At 38.5% G+C, this 24736-nt stretch overlaps 3 protein-coding genes across 3 annotated transcripts; 1 reads left to right on the forward strand and 2 right to left on the reverse strand.

Moving 5' to 3' along the window:
* Window positions 1-5724: 5724 nt before the first annotated feature.
* Window positions 5725-7700, reverse strand: LOC141655977 (uncharacterized). The gene is made up of 3 exons (XM_074462953.1): window positions 7410-7700; window positions 6435-6766; window positions 5725-6343 (listed from the first exon to the last, which is right to left on the reverse strand). The coding sequence occupies exons 1-3, from the start codon at window positions 7662-7664 to the stop codon at window positions 5935-5937; spliced, it is 996 nt and encodes a 331-aa protein (XP_074319054.1). The 5' UTR covers window positions 7665-7700; the 3' UTR covers window positions 5725-5934.
* Window positions 7670-17687, reverse strand: LOC141654999 (putative E3 ubiquitin-protein ligase EDA40). The gene is made up of 6 exons (XM_074462104.1): window positions 17187-17687; window positions 10010-10554; window positions 9580-9911; window positions 9041-9506; window positions 8154-8217; window positions 7670-7974 (listed from the first exon to the last, which is right to left on the reverse strand). The coding sequence occupies exons 1-6, from the start codon at window positions 17230-17232 to the stop codon at window positions 7670-7672; spliced, it is 1758 nt and encodes a 585-aa protein (XP_074318205.1). The 5' UTR covers window positions 17233-17687.
* A 541-nt stretch (window positions 17688-18228) lies between these two features.
* On the forward strand, window positions 18229-21264 carry LOC141655000 (uncharacterized). The gene has a single exon (XM_074462105.1). The coding sequence runs from the start codon at window positions 18229-18231 to the stop codon at window positions 21262-21264; it is 3036 nt and encodes a 1011-aa protein (XP_074318206.1).
* The last annotated feature ends 3472 nt before the right edge of the window (window positions 21265-24736 follow it).

The raw sequence follows: 24736 nt of genomic DNA on the forward strand, positions 1-24736 counted from the left end.
CGCTTTAAAAAAAACTATGAAATGGATTAAAAGTTAAACTTGATTAATAGTTTGTATTTTTCGGGTTAAAATACTTAGGCTCTGTTTTTTCTGACTTAATTTCAGCTCACTACAGCGCGGCTCAACTTACTTTAATTTGATTCAGTTCAACTCTATTTATTTCAATGTAGTTTAGCTCCATTATACTCAGTTCGTTACAGATATGCTCATCTTAAACTTTATAGAAGTAGTAGTGGTGGTAGACTAGTACTAGTACTAGTAGTAGTTGTTCAGTCTAGTTTAGCAACATTCAATTTAGTTCTGTTAAGCTCAATTAAGTTTCATTTACTTCATTTCAACTTATTATCATTAAGTTCAGTTTATCTTGCATCACTTGGAATAAAACAAGGCCTTAGTTGGTTCGATTTGGATGTGAGTTGGGCCAAATATTTATTTGCTTTTGTTGTAAATACCCATTACACAAAATATAAAAGAAAAATAAATAATAAATAAAATGGAGTATTTATTAAACTGATATAGTGGCAATGATTTGTATTGTACATCATTTATATTTACAATATATTCTTACTAATTATGGTAACAATGAGTTTATACTTGAATATCCGGGGAAGTGGCAAATAAGCCCCAAACGTTTGCCACTACGTGCAAATTAGCCCCATAACATTTTACTAGTGCGAATTAGCCACATTAGTTATACCCGACGTGCAAATCAACCCAAGTAGAGATATCCGAGTAAAATTTTCGCCGGAAAATTGTGACATGGCACCGGAAAAATGAATAGGATGGATTAAATTAAATAATAATTAAAAAAAAAACATATTGATGAATTGTCACTATCTAATTATGCTGCTATTCAAACACTTGTTACGTCCTCCCTTATCTCTTTCACTTTTATGTGGTTTTTGAGCTCATTCTTCAATTCTCACACCTCTAACCATTTCTCTATTTTTTTCCACCTCAATTTTGTTTGATGTAGTCGACATTTATCCCTGTAAATCACCATTTTTGTGATTAAAAATTTACTAAGATTCACAAAAACTGGAAAAAAAAATGAAATTGGGGGAAAATTGAATGTATACACACTACAATTGTTATTCCCCTAACAACAATTATATACCGTCATTAATTGGAAAAATTACCTTTTGGCATGGGGATAACCATAGCTGCTACAGAAGAACTATTGTAGAATGAAGATAGTAATGAAGGAGATGGGAAGAAGATAAAACGTAAGAAATAAAACTAGATGGAAAAACTAAATTCTGGCAATATGTTTTTTTTTAATTATTATTTAATTTAATCCATCCTATTCATTTTTCCGGTGCCATGTCACAATTTTCCGGCGAGAATTTTACTCGATATCTCTACTTGGGTTGATTTGCACGTCGGGTATAACTAATGGGGCTAATTCGCACTAGTAAAATGTTATGGGGCTAATTTGCACGTAGTGGCAAACGTTTGGGGCTTATTTGCCACTTCCCCGCTTGACTATCTCGTGAGAATATTTTGTCAATCTTACCATGTTAAGGTTATTAACATGTGCCCTTAAGACGCATTTTAGAAAAACCCTTTAAGTAAATACTCCGTATGTAATGTGATTATAGGGGATGGGGACATGTAGAACATCATCAAAAGAAAAATCAGTATCTCTCAACATCAACCAAACAATAGTTATAATCCGTACAATGCAAGAAGATCAATACAAAAGAGCTTTAAAAGTCCTTTTAATTTTCCCGGAACACAAAACTAGTTTATAATGAAAAGACGAGTAGGCAGTTTCATGAACCATTTTACTTTAATTCAAAACAAAACAATATGAGCAATAAGTAGAAATAATGGAAGTTGTCTATGAGTTGAGATAAACATTTAGGCAAAATGATTCAAAGGAAGCAAGAGTAAGGTTATTTGAATGGGGTATTATATTGTGGACTTTTCATCGGAATCATCGTCGAAATCATAATCGTCTCCCATAATATACTTTCTCCATTTCTTACCTTCTTGAATCTGCTCGTGTGTTGGTGGAGGAATCCATAATGACTGAAATCGTGTCATCGAGAGATCCCCCGTGTCTAGAATAGGTGTTATGGATCCGTCTTTCAAATCAAACACCCTTAAATCATCAGCTATATAAACCGAATCTGACTTCAACCCGCCAGGACCACATTGCTCAACTGGTATGGAAAACGAGTCACTTCTTTGCCCTATGAAAAATGCGTGATCTTCAAGCTTCGTCGTATAAGTCATTTTCCCAGCGACCAAATCAAACCTAAACACGTCCACAGCACGCGTCTGAGAAACACCTAGCTCCCTATTATGATGCCTTACAACTAGGTACAAAACCGGATCCCCTCGCCCACCCTCGTCTCCAGTCAACACCAAGTACCTATCCTGATGACACCGCGCTCTCAACTCCCTCTCAAAGGTCCCAATCTCATAACTAGAATCGAACACTACATTAATCCGAGAAGTGACGTTGATACGTTCTTCAGACATACACATATCCCATAGTTCAACAACCCATGGACCATGTTCATTACCATAACAGGAAAGCTTATAAACCGTTTTAGTCTTCTGACAATATACGATAGGTGGATCGTCCTTGTGGAATAGGTTAGGGTATCTAGTCCATTCTCCAGGGTAACTACATGACCATTGAACATAAAAATCATGGTAGTTCATAGGGGTTGGATTTTCAGGGTGATACCTCGGATAGCAAAGAACTGTTTCAAGACCGTAGCGTTTACTGTCGAGTTTAATGTAGAATCGGGTCAACGAGTGAAGACCATGATTAGATTTGTCGATGTGGTACTTGTCATCGTCAAACTCTCGGTCACCATAGATCTCGCCCTTCGTTCCTCCGCCAGCATGGGGATACCCGTAATACATCCTTCCACTTTCACAGACAAATGCGAGTGACCCGCGACTTGAACCAACGCATAATGTGTCATAATCGATGGAGTATGCATTCTCTATACTAAGCTTGACAAATCTCTTGTCTACAATGTTGTAGAAATTCTCAAAGTCAACAAACGATGACTCACTCGTATCGATCGGTACCCGTAGCCATGGTGTCTGTGTCGTTGGTAATAATATCGAGAACTGTCTCGTGGCAGATTTCGTGGTGGTACGGCTCATTGGGGTAATATGCTTTAGTGCTCTTCGCGCAAAAGCAATGCCTGCCATTGGACGACGTTTGCGCCGGCTGTATTCTAAATTTTTTCAATGATAGATTTTTTTGAGAAGATTTAGAAATTTTGAGATATATATATTGCTAGAAAAATATATATTCTAAATTATATTATCTCGTTCGAAATCTAAAGCTTTACAAACAAGAAAAACTCTATCTTTAAAGGAGATTTGATTTGATTTGATTTGATAAGGCCAAAATAACCTAGACTCGACCCCATTGACCTATTTATCGCTTGCCCTAAAAGTGTAACAAAAAAAAAAAAAAAAAATTACTTCATCATGGCTCTACGCAAGATTATCAATTATTCTCTACACAAATTAAAACCGTATCGACAATTTTCATCATCAACAATAATTTCAAAGAACTTGTACAAGTCATCATTGCCAATTTTATCAACACCATGGCTTATGCTTCCTCCTGATGTTAAAGACGGTCCGAATGGTCCATCTGATAACTACTGGAATATTATCGATAAATCAATTGTCAAGATGGACCGTCCAATAGCACATGGGAGCGTCCCATTCAACACAAAGTGTGTAGGATCGGCCAAAGGGTGGGTTGCTTTCGTTTGTGATTCGGATGGTAGTTTGTTCCTGGCTAACCCTTACGCTACTGAAGCGAGCTGTCGCAATTTACCAGCACCTTCCACAATGTATAGAGAAGGGTTGCATTTTACTTTGGCTGGTGATCCAATGTCAAACAAATTTGCACTTATAACGGAAGATAGGCAAGATACAGTTTTTCAATTCGGTCGTCAGGAAGGTGATACTGGAAAAAGTTGGGGCCATGGTGTTCAAATTGGTAACGCCAACGGATGGCAGAAACAATTAGGCCGAGTAAATTCGATATCTCGGGTGGCGTACAACAGGAAGGTGAACACTGTGTACGAATTACACTTGGAGAACTCTGGAAATCTCCAAATTAAATTGTGGTATCCTTTAGAGGATGATAATAACGTGAAGAAGAGCCGTGAGTTGTCTTTGTTTATGGATCCGAAAGTTATCACAAAATATGATGAATTATTTGAGGATTCATGGAACCATAATGTCGAGAAATTCCTGGTGGTTACCGAAGAAAATAATTCAAGTCTTTTCTTCGTCATTAGACATTTAGCTAAAGACGATGATGTTCAATGCGAGACTAAAGATATTGAATTGTTTGAGATTGATTTAGAGGGTGACGGGAAGGTGAAACATGTAGAGTCTATAGGCGATAAGGCGCTCTTCGTAGGAAGAAATAGTGAGCCGTTTTTCATCTCAAGTAGCAACTGTTCAGGGCTCAAGTCGAATTGTGTGTATGTTGCTGATGATTTCGGTTTCTATGACTTGGAAACAAAATGTCTTACACCATTTCTTTCTTTTGGGGATCTTGCCAACATTCGTCCTCAAGCTTATTGGGTTGCTCCTCCTTCTTTTGCTTGACGTTTTTCTATTAAATTGGTTATTTACGTTTGATTAAAATATTCTTCGCAAGAAAATAAAAACGTCTAGTATTGCCTTTAGATTTTATCCTTATTTCTAGCTAATTATTGCATCAAGGTTGAATCGGTGTTTTTATGCTTTCATTTCTTATGTTCTACAGAGTTTTCATTTGTGATGGTGCCAATGTTTTCGAAAAATAAAACTATGTTGCCAATGTGCCTTGTACGAGAAACCATGGGATGTGTTAGAGAACAGATGTACACGGGGAAAACAATAATTGAATTACACCTAATCGACCTCACTTTCTTAATAGAACAATTCGACCTTTATATTAGCGTCTGAGCGTGCACAGTCGCTTCATATCCCCGTCTTCTAGTTCATATGGACAATATCCCATGTGTGGAGTTTTTCCTAAGCGAGCAATTATTGAGTAATATAATCTTCGCTCGCTGGTTCAGAGATGCAAGGATTTGATAGTTCTGGACGGTTGGGCTGTGCATATTGATCACATATATAGAGAGGCTAATCGGGCTACAGATTGACTAGCTATAGTAAAACCCTCTTTTAGAGTTGCTGCCGGTTTTTCCTTTGCGTAAACTCTTGCAGCAATTTGTATTGTAATAGTCATACTTAGAAGTTATAGTAGAAGGTATAAAACAAAATACAAGAGGCAAAGTAGAAGAAAATAAGATAAAAACTTCACTTTATCGCTGTAGCCATAGATTCTGGAGATGGAGTTATCACCAGTTAATGTATTATACAACTGGTTGTATATACAACTTTTTCAATGTAGTTGAACTTTGTTATAAAGTTATCGAGTTCTACTAACAAAATTATCGAGTTATGATACAAAGTTATTGAGCTTAACAGAATAATTGTTGAGCTCAATAACTTTTTAAAATAACTCAATAACTTATAAAATAGTTCAACAACTTTGTGTAAGAGCTCAACAACTTTGAGACGGTTGTACAATGCTACTATACAACTGGTTGTAGGATAGTATTTGTGAGTTATCACTCTCCCAACATATTACCTTCCCATGTTTAATGTAATATATCAAACAATTCAATATATATATATATTTTTTTTTTTGAAACCCAAAAGGGTACACTCATATCATTACTCAAACAAACAGCTAACAACATCGGGTAAGCTCCCGTTCCAAACAGTTTTTCCTACCGCTACCGGTAGCACATGCGCGAGAGCATGAGCCACCTCATTATGATTGCGACTAATAAACAATTCAATTTATTAATAAAGAAGAACCATGTTCGGGAATCGGGAATGTCTGCTCACTACAATTCCGCTACCAAAATTTCAACATATTTAATCAGAGTATATCTGGGAAGAGTCCCCTCTGGCTGCAAACCTTTGCAGGTTATGAGACAGTTCAGCAGACAGAGCGAATGCACGGCCCTGTCTGCGATAAGTCTCTGGGTCCTTAAGCAACTTCAAGAACTCTTGCACCTCATATTTTAATGACTTGATTAATTTATCGGCCTCACGGTTAAGGCTGTCTAGTGATTTCCCCATGTTGTCAAGAGTTTTCTTAGCTCCATCAAAGTCGTTGGCATCAGCCTGTTTTCTGGCCGTTTGCATTGCAGCAGCAGTATCTCCACGTGCAATCTCGTTGCCCACCTCGACTGGGTCGTCTAGTGTCACCGGTGAACTCGTGCGGGTCAATGTAACCGTTATAGGTGTATATTTAATTAACAAAGCCCGCCCACCGCTTGGCCTGCAGGCAGTAGCAATTATATAAGGCATTTTGCACAATTGACTCGAATTGTTTACAGTAAAATAGAGCAAGTAAAATTAAAGGTACCTACCTATAGGACAAGGCAACTTTGAGGATATCAATTGTAGTTCGTTCTTTAATAGCAGGAAGACTAAGAAACACGGTCGTCTTAAATTTCTTATAGTTGTAGACGTTCCCAAATGAAATAGTAACAGATTCGTTATCACGAGTCTGATTATAATTTCCTGCACGCACATCTTGGATTTCTGACCCGAGTTGGGCAATGGTTAACTGCAAGTCTTGTACAAACACATTAAGGAGGCCCGCTACACAAGATGAAAATGCTATATCCAAAGTCCAATCTTCCATATCTGCAATCGAATAAGTTCCCTTGTAGCTCCTGGTTGCTATATCTTGAAGCAGCTTTATAGGAAGAAATACAATAATGTCAATTCCGTCATGTTGCCATATGTTTTTCAGTGAAAAATGGAATTTTTTGGTTAATTGGGATTAATTAGCAAATAATTAGGAATTTGGGGTCGGTTTGAAACTATTTTGGCCCAATGGGTCCACGTCATTACTTTGTGATTTTTTTTTTCAATTTTTATACAGAACCGCGAAGAAACCTAGCGGCTTTGCTAAAGTTTACTGGGGTCTGATATGCATACTGAAAACCCTAAGCCGCTAAAGAACTTGGCGGCTTTACCCCTTAGCAATTGTCAAAGAACACTGCAAGTCTTATAAAATGTCAAGATACAATGCAAAACCGCCAACTTTCTTGACGGCTTCCTACCTAACATTTTGAATCAATTTTTAAGCTTAATGACTGTTATGAAAAATAGTAAAGCCGCTAAGAAGATTAGCGGTTTTGAAGAAAAACTGAAAAAAAATAAATAATAAGTGATGACGTGGAACCATTGGGTCAAAATAGTTTCAAACCGACCCTAAATCCCTAATTATTTCGCTAATTAACCCCAATTAACCAAAAAAATTCCGAAAAATATGCAATAATTAAGACTAAATTGAAGGGAAGGTGAACAATGTCGGATGCTTAGACAATACGCACCTGGCTATCATGATCATTACCGAGACCAATAGTGTAAACAGGAACATTCGAGACGTCAACAGTAGAAGGATGATCACATCCATTAGTTAGTTTCCCGTCGGACATAAGCAAGACAGCTGATGTACGTCCCGCCTTTTGTCTACGTTGGGCCAAGATATTTAAGGCTGTTTGTAGGCCTGCTGTGACATTTGTGTAACCATCGCCTTTTAACTTATTGATTAGCAACTCAACATTGTCTTTTCCATACTCGTTCATTCTAGTCAATGGGCACAACCTTCCCGCATTCTTTGAGAATGTGACGTGACTATTGACAAACGATCAATCGGGCTGAGTTTCTTCACAAAGAAGTTCGTCCATGTTTTCAACTTCTTCAATTTTTTGCCATGGATAAAACCACCCAAATCCAGTACCACGACTATATCAACTCCACATCTTTGCTCCTCCTTATCCAACACCATCAGTTCCACTACCAACCTATAGTCGGTCTTTTCTAACGACGCATCTGCCTTATTGAATATATTTTGCACTATTTTTCCTTGTCCGAGGCCAACTCCTTTTGGCGGTGCTATACATATGTTTTGAGAAAGATGGTCAAAATTATTAGGAAAAAAAAAAGTTAATGTTGAAAAAGTACTTAGTTGGTAATATAAGTGAATAACTCTCTAACTTTTTTTAATACTTCAAAATTTGAGAAAATAAAATTAAAAAAAGTTAATGATAAAGCATTCAATTGAGTGAAAATACCTGACGGTACAGGGACTGGCTCGTCGTCATAGTTCGTCAACGTCCTCACCATTTTGTTTGATATCTATGAACAATAATGCTCTTATATTAATGGGATATTTATGAGATAGTTAGGTCAGTTTCGCTTCATCAAATTTTTTAATTCTATTAGGTCAGCTTTTACCAACTCTACATTTACATTTTTTCCAATTTTACTTCGTACCTTTGGTTGCACTTGCTCCGATATAGATAAATCATCTCAACCAAAACCTTAAACTAATATATAGTTGCGGCCCAACTATTAAATTTATACCCTATTAGGATGATATATTAAAACTCAATTCATTTTACCCGAGACTTACAAATAAACCTGGCAAATGGGTCATCTGGGTCGGGTTTGAGTTGGGCGGTTTTCAAGTCAACAATTTATCGGGTCATTTTTGGGCCGGGTCACTCCAGACCGATCATCTAGGGTTGGGTCGTTCTAGGCAGAATTTTGCTTTAAAGAAGTCCGCTCATTGTGGGTCTATCGGGTCCCTTTTGGCTCGGGTCTATTGAGTCAAGTTCGGGTCACTTTTCGAGTCATTTTTGAGTCCCGTATCAGCCTTATCAGATCGTCACCTTTGCCTGTTCTACCCACAAGACGACTGTCGCTGTCAGCTTGGACTCGAAGCATAAGATGATCCGTGAATAAGTCTAGTTCTAAACTCCAACCCTTGGTTATGATCATGTTTCACACACAGCCGAGAGATCTAAGCTCCTAGGCTCCGACATCATATTTACTCGAGGAAATATTATCAGAGTAAATGATTATTATCGGCCATTAGGATTTGTTCTTTTTAATTTTAATACTTGGAATTAAGGAAAGCTGGAAAAAATACAGAAAACAAGAGACAATTTGAGCTTACTTTGATACTAGTGCTCTGCTCAAATTCTATGGCTTGGTTGGCAAACAGGGCGACGAGAGGTATGGCAAGTGCGAATAGCTGGGACGCGTCCCCTCTCGCTGCAAACCTTTGCAGGTTATGAGACAGTTCAGAGGAAAGAGCGAATGCACGACCCTCTCTGAGATAACACTTGGGGTCCATGAGCAACCTCGAGAACTCTTGCACCTCATATTTCAATGTCTTGATTAATGTATCTGCCACACGGTTAACATTGTCCAGTGATTTCCTCACGTTTTCGAGAGTTTTCTTAGCTCCGTTGAAGTCGTTGGCGTCAGCCTGATTTCTGGCCATTTGCATTGCAGCAGCAATATCGCCACGTGCGATTTCACTGCTCACCTCAACTGGATCTACTGTCACTGGTGAACTTGTGCGGGTCATTGTAGCCGTTATAGGCGCTGATTTAATCAAAGCTCCCCCACCGCTTGGCCTGCATGCAATAGCACTTATGTAAGACATCTTCACACAAGTCAGTTTAATTATTTATAGAAAAAAAAAGGTACCTGTAGGAGAAGGCGAGTTTGAGGATATCCATTGCCATTCGTTCTTCAACAGGGGGAAGACTAAGAAACACGGTGGTGCTGCGTTTCTCACGGTTGTAGAGATCCCCAAATGAAATCGTAACAGAATCATTAACACGGGCCTGATTATAACTCCCTGCGTGCACTTCCTGGATTTCTGATTCATTTTGTGTGATGGTCAGTTCCAAGTCTTGTACAACCACACTTAGGAGCCCCGCCAGACATGATGAAAATGCTATATTCAAACTCGATCCTTTCACATCTGCAATCGAATAAGTTCCCTTGTCGCTTCTGCTTGCTATATCTTGAAGCAGCTTTATAGCAAGAAATACAGTTCAATCATGTTGCCATATTTATTTCAGTAAAAAATGTGAAAAATTAAGACAATTGAATGGAAGATATACACACACACCTGGCTATCATGATCCCTACTGAGGCCAAAAGTGTAAACAGGCACTCCTGAGACGTCAACAGTAGAAGGGTGATCAAATCCATCAGTTAGTTCGCCATCGGCCATAAGCATGATAGCTGATGTACGTCCCTCCTGTTGTCTGCGTTGGGTCAACACACTTAAGGCTTCAGTTAGGCCTCGCGTGATATTTGTGTAACTATCAACCTCTAATTTATTGATGAGCATCTCAATTTTGGCTTGCCCATTCTTGTGCATTGCTATCAATGGGCACAACCTGACCGCTTTCCACGAGAATGTGATGACTGATAAACGATCAATCGGGCTAAGTTTCTTCACCAAAAAATTCATAGATGTTTTCAACTTCTCCAACCTTTTTCCCCACATACTATAACTCACATCCAATACCGCGACTATATCAACTCCACATCTTTGGTCCCCTGTACCCGACCCCATCAGTTCCACTACCAACCTATAGTCGGTTTTCTCCAACGCCGCATCTGCCTTATTGAATATTTCTACCGCTATTTTTCCTGATCCGAGGTCACCTGATGCACATGTCGCTACATATATGAGAATATGTTGGGTAACAGGCGTAAATATTGAGCGGAAGCGTGGACCTATTACCCTCTTGCGGGAGTGTAATTATAAAATGGACAAGACGATAATAAATACGTCAACAAAATAGAGAATATGGACACCGATTTTCTACGTGAAAAACCCCTTTGAATAAGGGTAAAAACCACGGGACCCTTAGGCCGCTTAATATCTCCACTATAAGCAAAATAATGGGAACACAATGTCTTTCCTAGTACCCACTAGGAGATTACAAATATTATTCTGGCTACCCGGATAAACACTCGGACCCTCAGAAATAATATTCTAAATGTGTGGGACTCAGTCAGAGATTTTACGCCTTTCCGACTGGATACCGCATCTTGTGAGATTATTTGAGCGAGCACCACACTAACTCTCAAACTCTCTGTATTTTCCTCAGTAAGTAGATTATTGCTTACTCACTGGCTTTTGTGGGATTGTTGTGGATGTGGGTTGATTTACAATGCTCCGAAGCTTGGTATTTATAGTACTCCATGGCACTGCACATTTTGCAACTGAGCACGCAGAGTTTGAAAAATATGTATGCTACACCGTCCTACTACTGACACCGTCCTACGCTCACTACTTCTAGCAAACTCCAGCAATCCCATTTTTTCTTCTATCATTTAATGCATGTGGCCCCCACTTGGAGGGACCCCATTATTCCAACAATTCTCCCCCTCCCGACTAGGTGGGGACATCGCCATACCCGCTTTCTTTCGACACACATCGAGCTTCTCCATGGGTAACGTCTTCGTCATCATATCCGACCCCTTATCGTCGGTATGGATTTTCTCGAGCTCTAGGAGATTGGAATCTAACACATCTCGGATCCAATGATATCTGACATCTATATGCTTGGACCTGGAATGGAAGGTGGGATTCTTTGCGAGATGAATCGCACTCTGACTATCACAATATAGTCGATACTTCTCCTGTTCTTGCCCTAACTCTTGTAAGAACTTCTTCATCCATAAAAGTTCCTTACAAGCTTCAGTTACTGCAATGTACTCCGCCTCTGTAGTGGACAAAGCTACACACTTCGTAACCTGGATTGCCATGATCTGCTCCCCGCATAAGTCATCGGGTATCCCGAAGTTGATTTTGGGAGTCCGGATCTCCGGCTAGATCGGCATCTCGTATATCCATCTAGCACGTGGTCACCTTGACCAAAACATAAACACATCTTGGAGGTACCGCGCAAATACCTGAGGATCCATTTGACAGACTTCCCAAAGTGCGCTTTTCCTGGATTTGAGAGGAACCGGCTAACGACACCAATCGCATAAGCTATGTCTGGTCTTGTGCACACCATCGCGTACATAAGACTTCCAACTGCAGATGCATAAGGAACTTTCTGCATCTCTTGTTCATCGGCCTCATTTTCAGGACATTGTCGAGAGCTCAACTTGAAATGACCAGCTAGTGGAGAACTTACCGGCTTCGCCTTATGCATGTTGAACCTCTCTAATGACTTCTCAATATACCTCTCCCGTGACAACCATATTTTCTTATTTTCCCCGTCACGGGAGATTTTCATTCCAAGGATTTGTTTTGCAGGACCCAAGTCTTTCATAGCAAAGTACTTGGTCATCGCCTTCTTCAAATTAGCGATCTTCATAGTATCATGACCAACGATCAGCATATCGTCAACATATAACAGGAGAATAATATTATCCCGTCGGAAACTTCTTCACGAATACACGGTGGTCCATGATCGTCTTCGATAGCCATGATCTATCATGAAGGATTCAAATTTCTTATACCACTGTCGTGGAGCTTGTTTTAGACCGTACAAGCTCTTGTTCAACCGACACACTAAGTGTTCATTTCCCTTCTCCTCAAACCCCTCAGGCTGCTCCATGAAAATTTCTTCTTCCAAATCACCATGTAGGAAGGTTGTCTTCACGTCGAGTTGTTCGATCTCCATATCCATGCTTGCGGCCATGCCAAGCACAACTCGGATCGAAGACATTTTCACGACCGGAGAAAAAATTTCATCGAAATCTATTCCCTTCTTTTGACTGAACCCTTTCACAACCAACCTTGCCTTGTACCTTGGTTGTGAGCTATTTTCTTCAGTCTTCAACTTGAACACCCACTTATTCTTGAGTGCTTTCCTGCCCTTTGGCAACTCTACCAGATCATATGTGTGGTTCTCATGCAAGGATTTGATCTCGTCTTGCATGGCTATTTTCCACTCTTTCTGGTGAACATCCGCAATAGCCTCATTATAAGACTCTAGCTCTCCCCCGTCACTAAGCAATGCCCATACATCAGGTGAAAAGAGGGAGTTTGGCTTTCGATGCCTATCAGATCTCCTCACTTCTTGAGGTTGTCGTTGAGGCTGTTGAATCACTTGATCTTGTGGTGGCTCTGGACCATCACCGTCATGATCATCATTGTGATCTTCTCCCCCATGATCATCATTCCCTTCAGGAGCTTTTGGATCCACATTAGCTGGACTCATGGGGTCAGACTTTGGTTTTCTTGGCTTCTCAAAGTCTTCTATCGTCTGATCTTCGAAGAATATCACATCTCTACTTCTGAAGATCTTCTTATCTACCGGGTCCCATAGACGATAACCGAAATCTTCTTCCCCATACCCAACGAAGATGCATTGCTTCGTCTTCTTTGTCATCAAGCTTGGCTCTTTCGTCTCTCGGGATATGAGCAAACGCTCTACATCCGAAGACTCTCAAGTTCTTGTAGGAAACATCTTTTCCGTCCGGACTCTCTCGGGATATCACCATCCGAGGAACCGAGGGGGATCGGTTAATCAGGTAGACAGCTGTCCTTAGTGCTTCTTTCCAAAACGTTTTTGGAAGCTTTGCGTGAGAGAGCATGGACCGAATCCTTTCTCCGATTGTCCTGTTCATTCTCTCTGCTACACCATTCTGTTGTGGTGTCTTGGGAACCGTTTTCTCGAGCCTAATTCCATGGCCTCGGCAATACTCTTCAAACGGACCCCGATACTCACCGCCGTTGTCTGCTCTAACGCTCTTCAACTTCATGCCAGTTTCTCTCTCAACTTTAGCATGGAACACCTTGAATGATTCTAGTACTTGGGACTTGTTCGCCAAAGCAGAAGCCCATATTTTTCTAGAATGATCATCAATGAAAGTCACGAAATACAATACACCGTCATGTGACTTTTCTGTTATGGAACAGACATCCGTGTGGACTAAATCCAAAACGTTGCTACGCCTTTTACGAGGCGTTCTTTGAAATGCCACCCTATGTTGTTTCCCAGCCAAACAATCAACACAGAGTTTTAGGGGCACACCTTTCACTTCAGGGAGGATTTGCTTACGAGCGAGGATTTGTAGGCCCTTCTCGCTCATATGCCCGAGCCTTTTGTGCCAAAGCTCGGTAGAGGCATCTGGTGCAACAATGTTTGCCTCTCCATGACTCACTTTCGCTTGAGTCATATAAAGTGTTCTCTGCTTCTTTCCTCGCGCCACGATCATAGAACCTTTAGTCAACTTCCACTTGCCATCATTGAGTTGACTGCAATGACCTTCATCATCTAACATCCCGGCAGACATTAGGTTTAACCGGATGTCAGGAACATGTCGGACATTCTTCAGTACCAACTTATGCCCAGTGTTGGTTTGCAAAATAACATCTCCAATACCAATGATTTTGGAGGAACCATCATTTCTCATTCTTACACTACCGTAATTTCCGGCAGTATAAGAGGAGAAGAAGTCGACATTTGAGGTGATGTGGTATGACGCGCCAGAGTCAACAACCCACATACTATCCTCACATGCCACATTTAGGTAACCATCGTCACCTATGAAAAATACTTCAAAGACTGGCAGACTAAGACCTTGGTTTCACCTTGGCTTTCGTGATCATTGTTGCGAGATTTTCCTTTCGCTAGATCACGTTTCCTTAATCGACATTCATTTTGCTTGTGGCCCGGTTTCTCGCAATAGTAGCAGGTAACTTCTTTTCTGGCCTTCGATCTCCCCCTGGATTGATCGCGTTTTTGCGACCCTTTGCTTTTACCTCTTCCACGAGAGGTTTCTGCAACATGGACTTCCACAGAGTTAGAAGTACCAAATTCTTTTCTTCTAGCTTCTTCATTAAGCAAGCTATCTTTCACAATTGTCATTGTGAGGTTTCCTTCTGGAACGGAGTTGCTTAAGGACACCACGAGTGTTTCCCAGCTGTCCGGGAGAGAGCTGAGAAGTAAGAGTGCATGAACCTCATCTGCGAGACTTATCTTCATGCTTGTTATCTGATTTAACAAGCCCTGGTAGTCATTGAGGTGCTCCACCATGCTACGACCGTCTTTGTACTCCTGTCTCACTAGTCGTCTAACTAGAGAGGCTTTGTTGAGAGCCGTCTTGCGTTCGTACATGGACTCCAATCTATTCCAGAGTGTATTAGCCATCGTGTCACCGGCTACATCTTTGAAAAACACTCGATCGATAAATTGACGGATCAATCCGACAACCTTTCGATTTAATGTATTCCACGCATCTTCCGTTTTATCAACGGGTTTCGTCGAAGATGCGACGACATGGTACATGTCCTTACAATAAAGAATATCCTCCATTCTTGGCTTCCATATTGGATAATTGGTCGCCGTTAATTTTATCATGCCACTAATTGTGACGGTATCCTCCATTTTTATAAATTACACAAAGTATACCGAGAGCTACCAGAGCTCTGATACCACTCTGTTGGGTAACAGGCGTAAATATTGAGCGGAAGCGTGGACCTATTACCCTCTTGCGGGAGTGTAATTATAAAATGGACAAGACGATAATAAATACGTCAACAAAATAGAGAATATGGACACCGATTTTCTACGTGGAAAACCCCTTTGAATAAGGGTAAAAACCATGGGACCCATAGGCCGCTTAATATCTCCACTATAAGCAAAATAATGGGAACACAATGTCTTTCCTAGTACCCACTAGGAGATTACAAATATTATTAAAGCTACCCAGGATAAACACTCGGACCCTCGAAATAATATTCTAAATGTGTGGGACTCGGTCGGAGATTTTACGCCTTTCCGATCTGGATACCGTGATCTTGAGGATTATTTGAGCAAGCACACACTAACTCTCAAACTCTCTCGTATTTTCCTCAGTAAGTAGATTATTGCTTACTCACGGGCTTTTGTGGGATTGTTGTGGATGTGGGTTGATTTGCAATGCTCCGAAGCTTGGTATTTATAGTACTCCATGGCACTGCACATTTTGCAACTGAGCACGCAGAGTTTGAAAAATATGTATGCTACACCGTCCTACTACTGACACCGTCCTACGCTCACTACTTCTAGCAAACTCCAGCAATCCCATTTTTTCTTCTATCATTTAATGCATGTGGCCCCCACTTGGAGGGACCCCATTATTCCAACAGAATAAATGGTCAACGTTGTTAAATAGGATCAAGTAATTGCCGTGAAAGGTGTTCTAATGTAAAACATGCTTGAGTAATTCAATAAACTCATAAGTCTCGGGTTCAAATCTTCGCGAGTCTCCGGTTCAAATATTAATGGGAGCAATTTGGTCTGATATTATGCTTTTCTAAGTCAGATTCTTCACCCCGCTAAAAACTATGGTCGTCCAGGTACCGTGGTATTTTTCCATCACAAATTCTCATTACAAACAGGGAATATCCACCCACTTTAACATAAGACAAACAACAAGTTGCATGGTGGGTCAAAAAATATCACCACTTTAAACATATTTATTTGACTTGTCTTTCACTTTAGACGGATATACCCGTCTATAGTGAGACTGATTATATTTTTCCATTGACTTGTCCCACTCCATGGTTCCGACCAAACACATGATGTTTTAACCCAGATTCGCTATTTTTTCCGCCAAATTGGGGCCATGTTTCGGTCTCGGATAAATATTTACCAGTTTAATACTCCCTCCTTCCCGGTCAATTGTTGTCCTTTGGTTTTGGCACAAAGACCAAGGGATCAATTACAAAATGACAGGTGGAACAAATTGAGTGTGAATGATCAAATTACCCATCAAATTCATTCTTAAAATAAAAAGACAACAATTCACTGGATATCTCAATATGAAAAAGGACAACAAATGACCGGGACGGATGGAATATAATAGAAAACAATACTAACACTTCATGCCTTATATGAATGGTCTATGGTCATGAGAACTTAGATCAACTCATAGGAGACTCTTCTAACTTAATAAGCGGTTTTGGATTCGAGCCCTAAAGATGCAGCAATGTTAAAAATCGACTGTACTCACGGCTCGAATCCGTATTAAATCGAATGATGGTCTCGTGAGAGACGGTCTCACAATAAGTTTATTGAGAGACTATTTTACAATTTTAAGAAAAAGTGGTACTAAAGATAATAAAATATGTACAAATCATAATTAAACATAAAATGGATACATTTATTATGTAAATAGCTACAAAATTACTATGTCACGACTAACAAAAGGGTCACGAAATACAAGTAAAAGGGTACGAAAGACTGGTCTATCAACAACTTATTGAAAGACCGTCTCTCTCAAGTTTTAGTGTGAAATTATATACACAAAAGAAAAAATAAAGCATTTGATAAGAGTAAAAATACCTGATTCTACAGTAACTGGCTCGTCGTCATTGTAGTTGCTCGCCATTTTGCTTGATGAATTCGGAGTTTAAATTATCGACAATGCTCTAATATACACTGAAATCTGATTGAAAATGAGAATGTGGCATGACTGGCTTCCAGTTGTACCTAAACCCGACCCGATACATCAATTGACCCAAAATTATCCGACCCGGTAACAACCTGACTCAAACCCGGCTCTACTCGAGAAAGTATACAAACCCAATATGAACTGGTTCAACTTGATCAGACCCAAACCCAACCCAAATAAACCCAATTGCCACCTCTAAATTACCGTGGTATGAACTATGGAGTTTTATAGCACAGTATTTGTATTGGATTATTTATTCAAACATTTTATGGGAATATGATTGTTCTGAATTTTGACACTCAGTAGCAATCGGTGTCGGTGGTATTGTAAAAAAAATAGTAGTATTACCTGGAATCTTTTCATGTTACTTCTAAGGTCCGACAGTTTTTAAATATTTCTCATCTTTAATTTTTTTAATTTACTGATGATCTTAATTTTTTCGGGTTATATACATTTGTTCATTTTTACTTTAGTTCAATGGTTTTAGGATTTCCTTGTATTGGATATATGATGTATTTGGTAGTTAGTTAGAGTAAAGTCAAAGTTAGTTACAATAGTCAGAGTTAGTTAAAGCAAGTTGGTTTAGGTTGTTAGATCAACTACTATAAATACCAGCTTGCATCCTTCATTGTAACTTACACATTTGATATACAATTCAATAATATACATCTCAACATATTCTATTCTTCATTAATACTATAATTTTACATGGTATCAGTGAGAATTACGAATTCTGGGTTTTTCACTTTAAAGATTCATCATCTGTTTCTGGGTTTTTTGGTTGAAGATCTTCGTTCTTCTCTGTTTTTTTTCTTATCTGGGTTTTATATTCTTTATCCCTCAAGATTCTGAGGTATATTACTAATTCTTCATCATCTTAAATCGCTTCCGCTACAGATTATTCAGTAGACTTTTCTTTCCAAACTTTACAACATGCCTGATGTTAGTTCAACTTCTAGTTCTTCTTATGAATACTTTGATGACCCACTGTTTTTATCCCAGTCTGACCAACCCACTGCCAGTCTCGTTACTACTCTTTTTGGGGGTCATGATTTCTTGGGTTGGCGTAGGGAGGTTCTTATGGCCTTAACTTCGAAAAATAAAGACTGTTTTGTTGATGGTACTCTTGTAAAACCACCTAAAACAGATAAGAAATACAGTCAGTGGGTTAGATGTGACTTTATGGTGCGTCAATGGATTTTGAATTCACTAGTTTCATCAATTAAGGATAGTTTGAAGTATGTTAACTCTGCACGAGAGTTATGGTCTGAATTGCTTGAGAGGTATGGTCAAGCTAGTGCCTTAGAAGTTTATCAATTGAAGAAGGAGTTAGAAGGAATTTCTCAGGACAATGCTTCTTTGGTTGATTACTATGCCAAGATGAAGAATCTTTGGGAAACTTTGGATGGATTGGATCCCATTCCATTGTGTTCTTGTGGCAAAATTGATCAATGCACATGTTCTTTACTCAAGAAGATCATTGAAAGAGAGAACACTGCCAAGTTAATTCAATTCTTGATGGGCTTAAATGGAGGTTATGACACTGTCAGGTCTCAGATTCTGTCAATGGATCCTTTGCCAAGCATAAACAAGGCTTTAGGGTTCCTTCAAAAGATAGAAAGACAGAAACAAATCACTGAATCTGTCCATACTATTTCTGAGGCCACTGCTTATGCCAGTTACAAGGTTCCAGAACACAAGAAGAATCCTGGTTATTCTGGTAAAACTGATGGGAATGTGTTTGCAAATGATAAATATTGTGATCATTGTGAGAAAGCTGGCCACACAAGAGCTACTTGTTTTGGTCTAAATAAATGCCCACATTGCAATAAATTTGGTCATAATCCTCTTAATTGCTTTGTCATCAAAGGGTTTCCTAATGATAAGGGCAAAGGAAAGAATAAAAATGGCTTCAAGTCTGGTGCATCTGTCAGTAATACTGCTACTGGCACAGCTGCTACTTCTTCCAAGAAGACTGCAAATGCTGCTGATGTTTCTGGTTTTAACTCACCATTGGATGATGAGGTTTTGGTGGCATCTGATTGTTCTACAAGTACTTCTAATGCTAATACTGCTGGTTTTTCATCAGATGTGTTAAATGGGATCATTACTTCGGTTATTGATCAGGTTATGCAAAGGATGTCTGATCACCAACCTGCTGGTCTTTCTTCTTCTCAATTTGCAGGTATTGTTTCACATTCCTTTGCTTCTTCAGTACATAGATCCTTTGTTTTGAATGATTGGATAGTAGATACTGGAGCCTCAGATCATATGACATATGATTTGAAAATTTTAACAAATGTGGTCACTCTAAAAGATCCCATAAAAGTAGGGTTACCTGATGGTTCTGTTAAATTAGTTCATCAAATGGGTACAGTCAATTTGACTGATAAACTCAGGTTATTCAATGTATTTTACATTCCAGATTTCAAGCAAAACCTGATGTCTGTCAGTAAGTTGATTGACCACAATGCTTTGTCTGTTGTTTTCAACTCAACTGCTTGTCTATTTCAGGACCTTTCAAGTAAACTTGTGATTGCTAAAGGACAGAGAGTAGCTGATCTATATAGATTCTATACTAAAAATTCAGTCATTAATAAGAGCATTTCAAATGTAATACAACAATTGCTAGAGACTAGAATGTCTTCTGAGAACAATAAGAATTTTTGTTTAGCAGCTGCTACTAGTTCTTTATCTTTGTTACATAGCAGACTAGGACATCTATCTGTAAATAAACTGAAGTTTGTTCCTGGTTTAAAAGCTGTAATAAAACATGATTTCAGTTGTGAGACGTGCATTCTTGCTAAACATCATAGACTTCCCTTTTCTATTTGTAATAAGAGAGCTGCTGCTTGTTTTGATATGCTGCATATTGATGTTTGGGGACCTTATAAAGTTCCATCTATTTCTGGTGCTAAGTATTTTTTAACTATCTTGGATGATTATTCTAGAAATACATGGACCATATTGTTTCAGAATAAAGATCAGGTGCCTGGTTTGTTTAGAGATTTCTTAGCATATATATCAAATCAATTCAATAAGACTGTTAAGACAGTTCGTTCAGACAATGGGACTGAGTTTTTGCAGCAGTATTGTTCTGGTTTGTTTAAATCAAAAGGAATTGTTCATCAGACTAGTAGTGTAGGGACACCTCAGCAGAATGGGAGGGTGGAAAGAAAGCATAGACACCTTCTTGAGACTGCTAGGGCTCTTAAAATTCAAGGGAATCTACCCATAAAATTCTGGGGGGACTGTATTCTGACAGCAACCTATTTGATAAATCTAATGCCATCACCTGTTATTGATAATAATACACCATTCAAGTTAATTTTTGGGACTGAACCTGTTTATGACAATTTAAGAGTTTATGGTTGTGTGTGTTATGCAACTATGCCACCTACCTTTTCAGACAAATTTGGCAATAGGGCAAGAAAATGTATATTTATAGGATACCCTCATAATCAGAAGGGTTATAGACTCTATGATGTTCAATTACATAAAGTTTTTGTTAGTAGAGATGTTGTGTTCAAAGAACAGGAATTTTATTATACAAATCAGCAAAGTGAAGATATGAATATTTCTACAATGAGCTTGGTAAATCCAGCATCATCTACACAAATTTTACAAAATCAGACTGCAGAACAGTCCACTCCACAAGACATTTCCTTATCAACCAGAAGCTCACCTGTTACTCAGTCTTCTGAAGCAACTTCTGGTGACTCTCCTCCTATTATTATTCCTACTGAGGTGCCTGTTAGGACATCATCCAGACCAAGGCAACTTAGCTCCTGGTTAAAAGATTATCATTGTGGTCAAAAGCTGCCTGCAAAAAATTCTGGATCTGCTAATTCAGTTGCATTCCAGGCTGCTATATGTTCTCAGCTTCAAGATTATGATCCTGAGTATGTGGCTTCTCTTGCTTCAGTAATGCAAGAACATGAGCCATACAGATACTCAGAGGCACAGTAAGACCCAAGATGGGTCAAAGCTATGCAAGATGAGATTCAAGCTCTTGAAAAGAACAACACTTGGGAATTGGTTAATCTACCTCTTGGTAAGAAACCTATTGGATCCAAGTGGGTTTATAAAATAAAATATAAGTCAGATGGGTCTGTGGAGAGATTTAAAGCACGGCTAGTTGCTAAGGGTTTCAACCAGATAAAAGATAGGGATTTCAAGCACACTTTTTCCCCAGTTGCAAAGTTAACAACAGTTAGGACCTTACTAGCTGTTGCTGCACTTAAAAACTGGCCATTATACCAGTTAGATGTTAACAATGCATTCTTGCATGGTTATCTGGATGAAGAAGTTTATATGAAAGTTCCAGAAGGCTATACTGTTGATGTAGGCATGGTTTGCAAACTAAAGAGGTCCCTGTATGGCCTAAAACAGGCCTCTAGACAGTGGAATAAAGAGCTTACCAGGTTTTTGCAGCAATTAGGCTATGTTCAGTCTAAGCAGGATTACTCCTTGTTTACTAAATCAGATTCAGCTACAGGTGGCTTCACAGTACTACTAGTTTATGTTGATGATATTTTATTAACTGGAACCACTCTTACAGAGATCAATAATGTCAAGGCACAACTGAATGCTGCTTACTCTATCAAAGATCTGGGAAACATGAGATATTTCCTAGGTTTGGAAATCTCAAGAAATGACTCTGGGATTATGATCAACCAGAGGAAATATATATTAGATATCCTAAAGGATCTACAAATGGAAGGGTGTAACTCTGCTGCTTTCCCTCTACAGCAAGGTCTGAAGTTGTCCTCAGGAGAGGGAGAACTGTTAGCAGATCCTGATCAGTATAGGAGATTAGTTGGCAGGCTACTCTACCTGAATCTTTCAAGACCTGATCTTTCCTACACTGTACAGCATCTTAGCCAATTTGTGAGCCAACCAAGGCAACCTCACATGCAAGCTGCTCTCCATGTGGTTAAGTATCTCAAAGGAACTATTAATGCTGGTCTTCATTATAAATCCCAATCAAACACAAACATCACAGCCTATAGTGATGCAGATTGGGGCAAATGCCAGGATACAGCAAGATCACTCAGTGGCTACTGTGTGTTCCTTGGGGATTCCTTAGTGTCTTGGAAAACTAAAAAGCAACCCACAATTAGCAAGAGCTCAGCAGAATCTGAATATCGTAGCTTATCTTTCACTACTTCTGAGTTGGTTTGGCTTGATAGGTTGCTCAATGATTTGCAGATTACAGTTGCTAAACCTATACCATTACATTGTGACAATAAGGCTGCTCTTCATATCACAGCTAATCCCGTTTTCCATGAACGTACTAAGCACTTGACTATAGATTGCCATTACGTCAGGGAGAAGCAAGATGAAGGTTTTCTGTCTACAACCTATCTCAGAACAGGACTGCAAATAGCAGACATCATGACTAAAGCATTAGGATCTGAACAGCATCAGTATTTCTCTCGCAAGCTAGGTTTATGTCTACCTAATACCTAGCTTGAGGGGGGTATATTGGATATATGATGTATTTGGTAGTTAGTTAGAGTAAAGTCAAAGTTAGTTACAATAGTCAGAGTTAGTTAAAGCAAGTTGGTTTAGGTTGTTAGATCAACTACTATAAATACCAGCTTGCATCCTTCATTGTAACTTACACATTTGATATACAATTCAATAATATACATCTCAACATATTCTATTCTTCATTAATACTATAATTTTACACCTTGCAATTTCTTAAAATTGTAAGTTACTGGCTAAACTATTGAAGATGACCAAGTAGAATTGCTTAGGTTGAGCAACTAGTCTCATTAGAGCATCGACACTGGCTTACCTTTGTCATACCATCTTCTTAAGTTACTGGCTAAACCATCGTAGCTTGACTTACCAACTCGGTTATTTAAGCTACTCTGCTTTTAAGCTACAAACCGCTCCAATGGAAAGCTACAACACTTTGTAGCTTATATGGGTTCCACTTTATTATTTTCATCTAATCAAAAAATTTACTCCCTCATATTCACCATTTTCTTCCCTATTTCCTTTTACGGATTATTCACGTTTTCTTCCCTATTTCCTTTTTTGGGTTGATTTGCATAGTCCAAATTCAATAGCATATGGGGTAGTGTGTTTTATGTGGTCCAAATTCAATTTCTTGTTTCTTATGCAAAAAGGAAAGGGGAAGAAAATGGTGAATAGGAGGGAGTACTTTTTCTTCTTTTCATACCGAGCATGTAGCCTAGTAGTACTACAATGCTCATAAGCTACACATTATTTTACTTAGGCCCTGTTCTTTTAGACTTAAAGTCATTTAATTTCAGTTCACTTCAGATCCTATAAGTTGATTCGATTCGATTCGAGATCCTATAAGTTCGATTCGATTCGAGATCTTATAAGTTGATTCGATTCGAGATCCAATAAGTTCAGTTCAAATCCTATAAGTTCAGTTTAGTTTAGATCCTATAAGTTCAGTTCAGTTCAGATCCTATAAGTTCAGTTCAGATCCTATAAGTTCTTATAAATTTAGTTCAGAAAAGCTATATACAGAGTATTATTTTTAAATACCGATGCAAAAACATTTGACATTAATTATTCGATACATACATTATTATTTTATAAAAAATCACTCCTCTCATTAATAATTTCAGCGTCACAATAGATTTAGGCATGTTTGATAAAAAGCGGAATAAGGCCATGTATTAGGTACGAAACAATATAGTCAAAAATATTTGGCGAGGCAATGGATCCGTTGTTGAGAGTGATAGTGAAGATGAAAGTGATGAGGATTATGATAATATGGAAATAAATGATTAGAAAAAAAGATATAATATGTGATTTATTTATTATCGTAATGTAATCGTAGTATAATGTATAAACAAATCAATGCATATAAAGCGGAAAAATGTTATTATTTTACCTTGTGTTTTAGAGTATAATTTTTTTTTATCAATGTTCTCTCTTGGCAAGTAATAATAATAATAATAATAATAATAATAATAATAATAATAATAATAATAATAATAATAATAATAATAATAATAATAATAATAATAATAATAATAATAATAATAATAATAGTTAAGTTAAATAAAATAAAATAAAATTAAGTTAAGTTCGGCTCCTATAAGTTTAGTTTAGTTCAGTTCAGATCTTATAAGTTCAGTTCAGTTCAGATCCTATAAGTTCAGTTCAGATCCTATAAGTTCAGTTCAGTTCAGATCCTATAAGTTCAGTTCCTATAAGTTCGATTCGATTCGATTCGGTTCGAGATCCTATAAGTTCGATTCGATTCAGATCGATTCATTTTCGGTCCAAAAGAACAGGCCTTACTTCAATGGTAAGCTACTTGCTTGTAGTTTTACAAATATTGCAAGCAAGTGCTTAAAGCAAACCATTGGAGATGCTCTTAGGCTAGTAGCTTAAGTGGACCAACTAAAAAAACAATCAATAAGAATTAAGAAGTTAGTTGGGT

Source organism: Silene latifolia, chromosome 5, assembly GCF_048544455.1.
Source record: "Silene latifolia isolate original U9 population chromosome 5, ASM4854445v1, whole genome shotgun sequence".
NCBI lineage: Eukaryota > Viridiplantae > Streptophyta > Magnoliopsida > Caryophyllales > Caryophyllaceae > Silene > Silene latifolia.